At 37.2% G+C, this 7829-nt stretch overlaps 1 protein-coding gene across 1 annotated transcript; it reads left to right on the top strand.

Annotated features, from left to right (window-relative positions):
* Positions 1-534: 534 nt before the first annotated feature.
* LOC120112040 (bidirectional sugar transporter SWEET13-like) lies at positions 535-3276 on the top strand. Its single transcript, XM_039130627.1, has 6 exons — positions 535-721; positions 1721-1757; positions 1871-2081; positions 2185-2346; positions 2489-2608; positions 2743-3276. The coding sequence occupies exons 3-6, from the start codon at positions 1953-1955 to the stop codon at positions 3004-3006; spliced, it is 675 nt and encodes a 224-aa protein (XP_038986555.1). The 5' UTR covers positions 535-721; positions 1721-1757; positions 1871-1952; the 3' UTR covers positions 3007-3276.
* The last annotated feature ends 4553 nt before the right edge of the window (positions 3277-7829 follow it).

Consider the following 7829-nt stretch of genomic DNA (forward strand, 5'->3'; position numbering starts at 1 on the left):
GAGTCGCCATCGATGCTCTTATTTTTTCCGACGATTCTGCTGCTATTTTTTTTATTTTGGAGAGAGGTCTTGTAGATGGGTCCGACTTTGCTCCTATACGCTTGGAGGTAGTTAGGGTTTTGTGTGCTGAGTGGAGAAGAAACGGCTAGAGAGGGATGTGTGTGTTTGTTTGGGGGTGACGTGGAAGAAGCATTTTAATATGGGAAAAGGCAGCTTTTTTTAATGGGTAGCTTTTCCACGCAAGGACGAGGTCTAAGTGCATATACGTACTGCATTGCATCATCGGACGGTGTACATTCTAGCTAGCATTTTACGGTGGGACATTTAAACATTTTATACATTTAAAATGAAACATAAACCATTAATTTTATGTTACTTTCGGCCCGCAGGATCACATGACTTCTATGTTTAGTTTGTTTGTGTCTTGATCAACCTGGACTTCCTCACTTCTGAGATCCTAAGAAGGAAATGGCCATTCTCCATGCTCCACTATATAATGGTCCTTCGTCCCAAGGCCTTAAGAACCACACCAATGGTATCAATATAGAAAGGAGAGGGAGAGATAGTAGAGAGGGGTTGTTTTCTTCCTTTGAGGGGGAGGTTTCCCTTGCTCTTGCTCCTCCTCTTGAGCTCATCTTGCCTTCTTTCTCCCTGGTCTTAAAGACTATTCCTGAAAGTTGAGAGATGGCTGGTCATTGGGCCTTCATTGTTGGAATCATAGGTGGTCACTGTGATGAACTTCCTCTTTTTTTTTTCTTTTTCCTTTCTTAGCTTCCTCCTTTTATTTCTTTCAATAGAATCTCATAATGTTTATTCCATCATTGTTGAAGATCCCTTTCCCCCCCAGCGCCCCCCCCCCACCCCCCCAACAAAAAAAAAAAAAAAGTCTGGTTCACTATTTCGATCCTTCTCGCATATCTTGAATTTACAATCTTTTTTTTTTCTTTTTTCTTTTTTCCTTTTCTTCTTTTTTTTTTTGTTGGGGGGGTGGGGGGCGGGGGCCGCTGTGTTCTGAGTCCGTCATGCATAGGACGGCTGTTAGAACTTAATTTTAATGGTTCTTTTTCATCTTTTGGAAGGGCATGGAATAATTAAGTTAGTGTATCTGGCTTGATTCCTTGAATCAAGTTACTCAAAGTTAGAACTGTGTACTAAAATGAGGTATTCATGCTCGTGCTTCTGGGAGAGGAACATGGCCCCCACTCTTGTCAAAGTAAAATTTACAAGTTGGCGTCCGTCAGTGGAGGGGAGACTTCTTTTACTAACTTGAGAAATGGACTCTAGCCAAATTCCACTACTACTTATTTTCGAAAACGTACTTGGTATAACATTTTGAAATCGTAAATTAACTAAGCCATGGTTTTGTCTGTGCTTTTCTTGTCCATTATCCTTTTTTTTTTTTTTGATATAAAGGGAGCTAGGAACCATCCGCTTTTCTTGTCCATTGTCTTTTCTTGCCCACTATCATTTTCTCTTCATAAGATTTTGGACAAATGAATGCACATTATTGCGAGCTGATAATATATATATGGCATATCAAATCTATAGCCTAATTAAAAAGATTAATCTAGAACTGCATTCATGTTTTCTTCCATTTTGTCGAAGTTTAACACAAGTACATATATGTCAAATCGTCACATATATAAATGCTCTATGCTCAGTTTGTACATAGCCTTATTTTTCACTTAATTATACCAACTCATCTACCAACTGTTTGCAGGCAATGTCAGCTCCTTCCTGGTTTATCTTGCCCCAGTGTAAGAATTACTCTTACTTTTTCTTTCTTTTCTTAATTATTTCTTTTATACTTCGTTACCATTTTATTTGACCTGTTTTGTAGTAACTAAGCCTACTTTGCTTGCAACCACAGGCCTACATTCTATCAAGTATATCGAAAGAGGTCGACGGGAGGATTCTAATCAGTCCCCTACTCGGTTGCACTGTTCAGTGCGATGCTTTGGATTTTTTATGCATTTGTCAAGACTAATTCCATGCTTCTAATTACCATTAATTCAACTGGGTGTGTCATCGAGATGATATACATCATCATGTACCTTGCCTATGCCCCGAGATCTGCTAGGGTACGTGAATTCTGAATCTTCTTAAACTTTTCTTAAACAATCTATTGTAAACCGTTTACCTATGAAATTGTAATCTAAGTTATGCACGATTTTGGAGTTGCAGATCTTCACTGCTAAAATAATGTTGCTCTTGAATGTGGGATTCTTTTCTTTGATCCTTCTCTCTACTCTTCTGCTGTCAAAAGGCTCCAAACGCGTGAAAGTTCTTGGCTGGATCTGCATGTGCTTCTCAGCTACTGTCTTCGCTGCTCCTTTGAGCATCATTGTGAGAACAAAAGAAACCTCTCTCTCTCTCTCTCTCTCTCTCTCTCTCTCTCTCGCGTGTTTGCTTCTCTTACTAGCAAATAATTTGATGCATTGAACGCATAAGAATGAAAACTTTTTTTTTCCATTAAATTGAATCGCAGAGGCAAGTTGTTCGCACAAGAAGCGTAGAATACATGCCATTCACGCTGTCGCTCTTCCTTACCATAAGCGCAGTGGCATGGTTCTTCTACGGACTGCTCACAAACGACCTATATGTCATGGTATAGTTTCTCATCCATTAACCGTATGGAGTCCACCAAACTAAGAAAACAAAACAAAACGGAAAAAAAAAAAACTGCATCAGCGGTATCTTTCGCTAACTTTCGGCTTGTTGCTGCTGTCTTGCCCAACATAGTTTCCAAACGTTCTGGGATTCGCCTTTGGTGCCGTCCAAATGTTGCTCTACGTAGTATACAAGTACATGGTCAAGAAGGTCGTCGTAGAGCCTGCCGTGCTCGAGCACATAGTCACCATCGGCGTACAAAAGGCTGGAGTCGAGCTGCAGGTGCCTGCTGAGGAAAGCAGCGGCAAGGAAGCCATGAAGGCAAATGAGGGGACCAATGGTCGCGACAAGGGGAAGCCGCGAGAGGAGAATGGGCTTGAGATAAGCCCCGCCTGAGTCTTGGTGGTGGCTGGAGCGGTGATGGAGTGAGGTTCCCTTTAGTAGTGAAGCACCTCATGCATGGTTTCATTTCATTACTTAGCTAAACCCAGAGAGAGATGAAACACTATCTTTCACTCTCTCCCTATATCCCTTATTCTTCTACTCCCTTTCCATCTCTAGTTATATGTTCTAGTCATAAGTGATGTACTAAGGTGCTTTTACACTAGAAAAAAAAGGTGTGCTCTGAAGCTATTGTTATCAAAAACCAAAAGCTTGACGCTTTTATATGCATCTCTCTTGGCATTAACCATGTAATTTTAATCCAAGGACTTGTTTTCAGTAGAAGCTCCCACCATGATACTACCGCTGTGTCTTAATTCACTTTGTGTTTTTGTGTGTATGAGAGAGAGAGAGAGAGAGAGAGGAGGGCGAAGTTGGTATCAGTCTTAAGGAAAAAAAAATGGGGTAATTAATTCCCCACCCTCCAAAAGACGGCGCTATAACAAAAAGTCCCCGTTTGACCGGTCTTAAAATCTTCCATCCAATATCTCTACTAAGTTTAATTCCGGAGCCCCTTTAATTTTTTTCAAAAAATACCGAAAATGCCCCTGTCCCTTTTGATCTCCCATTCCCAGAAGAAGAAGAAGAAGAAGAAGAAGAAGAAGAAGAAGAAGAAAAAGGGGCAGCCGCTACCGACCACGACCCGTCCCTGCCCAAGCTCCCTCTCGTCTCGCTCCCTCCCGAGCCCCGTCCCACGGCCCCGCCCCCTCCCGTGCCCCTGCCCCTCCTAATCTCCCGTTCTCAGAAGAAAAAGGTCCGGCTGCCACCGACCACAGCTCGCCCCCACCCGAGCTCCCTCCCGCGGCCGCCGCCGGCCCCTGCTCGCCCCCTCCCGAGCCCCTTCCTGCGGCCCTGCCCCCTCCCGCAGCCGCCACGGCCCGGCCCCCTCTCCGGCGCCACCGGTTCATAGGAGGAGAAGAAAGAAGAAAGAAGAAAGAAGAAGAGAAGAAGAGAAGAGAAAGAAAAGAAAAGAAAAGAAAAGAAAAGAAAAAGAAGAAAAAAAAGAAAAAAAAGAAAGAAAAGAAAAATAAATAAATAAATAAATGCATAAATAAATAAATATAAATGAACGAATAAATAAATGAATAAATAATATATTCTAATGAAATAAAATAATTATAAATAAATAAATAAAGCCGCCACGGCCGGGCCCTCTCCTACGGCCCCCTTTTGCGGCCGCCACGGCTGGGCCCTCTCCCTCGGGCCCCTTCCGGCGCCACTGGCTCGCGGGAGGAGAAGAAAGAAGAAGAAGAAAGGAAGAAGAGAAAAAAAAAAGAAAAAGAAAAGAAAAAAAAGGAAAGAGAAAGAAGAGAGGGAAAGAAAAAGAAAAAAGGAAAAAAAAGAAGAAAGGAAAAGGAAGAAAAGGAAAAAAAAGAAGAAAAAGGAAAGAAAAGGAAGAAAAAGGAAAGAATAGGAAGAAAAGGAAAAAAAGAAAAAAAGAAAAGAAAAAAGAAGAAGAAAAAGGAAAGAAAAAGAAGAGAAGGAAAGAAAAAGAAAAAAAGAAGAAAAGAAAAAAAGAAAAGAGAAAAAACTAGAAAAAAAGAAAAAAAAAGAAAAGAAAAAAATAGAAGAAAAGGAAAGAAAAAGAAAATTTAAGTATGTGCAGAGAAGATTTAATTGTATACAGAGAACACTTAACTGTGTATATTACACAGTTAAGTGTTCTCTGTACACAATTAAGTCTTCTATACACACACTTAACTCTGTGATATATAGAACACTTAACTGTATGCAGAAAAAATTTAAATGTGTGCATATAAGACTTAATTATGTATAGAGAATATTTAACTTAACTGTATGATGTATAGAATACTTAACTATGTTGAGAGAAAATTTAAGTGTGTGTAGAGAAGACTTAACTGTGTGTAGAAAATGAAAGAAAAAGAGAAAAAGGAAAGAAAAAGAAAAAAAGGAAAGAAAAAGAAGAAAAGAAAAGAAAAAGGAAGAAAATAAAAGAAAAAGGAAAGAAAAAGAAGAGAAGGAAAGAAAAAGAAAATAAGGAAAGAAAAAAAGAAAAGAGAAGAAAAGAAAAAGGAGGAAAAGGAAAGAAAAAGAAAAGAAAAAGGAGGAAAAGGAAAAAAAGAAAAGAAAAAAAGAAGAAGAAAAATAAAAGAAAAAGAACACTTAACTGTGTGCAGAGAAGATTTAAGTGTCTGAATTTGGTTTTTTCGGTGTTCTCGTCGGAACACGCAGGCATACTCCTTGCTACAGAGAAGACTTAATTGTGTACAGAGAATACTTAACTTAACTGTGTGATGCATAGAATACTTAACTGTGTGCAAAGAAGATTTAAATATGTGCAAAGAAGACTTAATTATGTACAGAAAAAACTTAACCATGTAGTGCACACAATTAAGTATTATCTGTACACAATTAAGTTATGTAGAGAACACTTAATTGTGTGCAGAGAAGAAAAGAAAAAGAAGAGAAGGAAAAAGGAAAAAGGAAAGAAAAAGAAAAGAAAAAGAAGAAAAAGGAAAGAAAAAGAAGAAAAGAAAAGAAAAAGAAGAAAAAGGAAAGAAAAAGAAGAAAAGAAAAGAAAAAGAAGAAAAGGAAAAAAAAGGAAAAAAAAGGAAGAAAAAGAAAAGAAAAAGAATACTTAACTGTGTGATGCATAGAATACTTAACTATGTGCAGAGAAGATTTAAATGTGTGCAGAGAAGACTTAATTGTGTGTAGAGAATATTTAACTTAACTGTGTGATGTATAGAATATTTAACTGTGTACAGAGAAGATTTAAGTGCATGCAGAGAAACTTAATTGTGTACAGAGAACACTTAACTGTATGCAGAGAAAACTTAATTATATACAGAAAATACTTAACTTAATTGTGTAATGCATAGAACACTTAACTGTGTGCAGAGAAGATTTAAGTGTATGCAGAGAAGACTTAATTGTATAAAAAAATACTTAACTGTGTAATGCACGCAGTTAAGTGTTCTCTGTATACAATTAAGTTTTTTCTGCACATACTTAATTGTGTGATGGAGAGAATACTTAACTATGTGTAGAGCAGGAAAGAAAAAGAAGAGAACGGAAAGAAAAAAAAAAGAGAAGGAAAAAAAGAAGAAGAAAAAGGAAAGAAAAAGAAACAAAAAAAGGAAAGAAAAAGAAGAAAAGGAAAAAAAGGAAAGAAAAAAAAGGAAAGAAAAGGAAAAAAAGGAACGAAAAAGAAGAAGATAAAAGAAAAGGAAGAAAAGGAAAGAAAAAGAAGAAAAAGGAAACAAAAGGAAGAAAAGGAAAAAAGAGAAAAGAAAAGAAAAGAAAAAAAGAAGAAGAAAAAGAAAAGAAAATGAAGAGAAGGAAAGAAAAAGAATACTTAACTGTGTGATGCATTGAATATTTAACTGTGTGTAGAGAAGATTTAAGTGTGTGCAAATAAGACTTAATTGTGTACAGAGAATACTTAACTTAACTATGTGATGTATAAAACACTTAACTGTGTGCAGAGAAGATTTAAGTGTGTGCAGAGAAGTTTGGCACATAGGTAATATACCATGGCACACATTTAAGTAAACTTGGCACACAGTTAATCAATGTTTGAACACTTAATCTAGCCTGACACATAGTTAAATCTTCTCGGCACACAGTTAAGTAAGATTTAATTGTATGCTAGGCTAGATTAAGTTTTCAAACATTGACTAACTATGTGCTAAGCTTGCTTAAATATTTGCCATACTATATTACATGTGTACCAAGCTTACTAACCTAATCGCCACTTACTGATCATTTTCCTTTTTCTTGCTTTTTTTTTTCTTTTTTTCTTTTTCTTTCCTTTTCTTCCTTTTCTTTTTTTTTCTTTTCCTTTTCTTGTCTTTTTTCTTCTATTCTTCTCCTCCCTTCTTATTTATTTATTTTTATTTTATTTCATTGAAATAAATTTAGTTATTATCTTAATTATTTATTATTTCTTTATTCATTCATTCGTAGATATAATTATTTATGCATTTATTTATTTATTATTTTATTTCATTGAAATTTATTTAGTTATTATCTGATGACCCAAAAATTGATTTAAAGATTGATTTTGATGATCACAAAACCTTGAAGTATAAATACTAATGTTTGTGTTGCAAGAAGAAAGATAATTTGTTTTGCAAGGAACATAGCAAGTTGGAAAAATACAAGAAGGCCTCAAAAGCTCTCAAGAAAAGTTGTAAGAAAGCTACACTTTATTGGCCCAAGTTTCAAGTTCAAATGATTCAAGTTAGATGAGCAAATTCAAAGAAAGATTCAAAAGAATAGTCCTCGAGTCGACTCCTGGAAGTTTAGAGTCGACTCTGGCACTCTGGAGTTTCAAGAAACAGTGCTCGAGTCGACTTCGATACTCTACGAGTCGACTCCGACTGTGAACAAACAAAAAGACAGAGAGTTGATTTTCAGCGCTACAGTGCTCGAGTCAACTCCTACTTCAGCGCTACAGTGCTCGAGTCGACTCCTACTTTAGTGCTACAGTACGGAGTCGACTCCTACTTTAGCGCTACAGTGCGGAGTCGACTCCCAGCTACAGTGCCGACAGACTACTATTCACAAGTGACTCCTACTTCAGCCGAGTCGACTCCTACTTCAGCCGAGTCGACTCCAGCATGCTGTGAGGCATAACGGCTAGTTTTTTCTTGATTCCAACGGCTCTATTTTTGTCTCTAACGGCTAGATTTTTGTTTCCACTCTCTCTAAAGCTATAAAATCAAGAGGAGAGCTAGGGAAGAAGTGAGGGAAGTGGGAGAGAACATTTAGGAAAGAGATTTCAAAGAGATTACAAGGAAAATCTCCCAAAA

This window comes from Phoenix dactylifera, chromosome 9, assembly GCF_009389715.1.
Source record: "Phoenix dactylifera cultivar Barhee BC4 chromosome 9, palm_55x_up_171113_PBpolish2nd_filt_p, whole genome shotgun sequence".
NCBI lineage: Eukaryota > Viridiplantae > Streptophyta > Magnoliopsida > Arecales > Arecaceae > Phoenix > Phoenix dactylifera.

Bases quoted from the DNA above. Each gene is read 5' to 3' on its own strand.
- LOC120112040 (XM_039130627.1), top strand. From the start codon at position 1,953: ATGCTTTGGATTTTTTATGCATTTGTCAAGACTAATTCCATGCTTCTA. The intron at 2,082-2,184 runs GTACGTGAATTC...TTGGAGTTGCAG, and splicing joins ATGCCCCGAGATCTGCTAGG to ATCTTCACTGCTAAAATAAT. The intron at 2,609-2,742 runs GTATAGTTTCTC...TGCCCAACATAG, and splicing joins CAAACGACCTATATGTCATG to TTTCCAAACGTTCTGGGATT.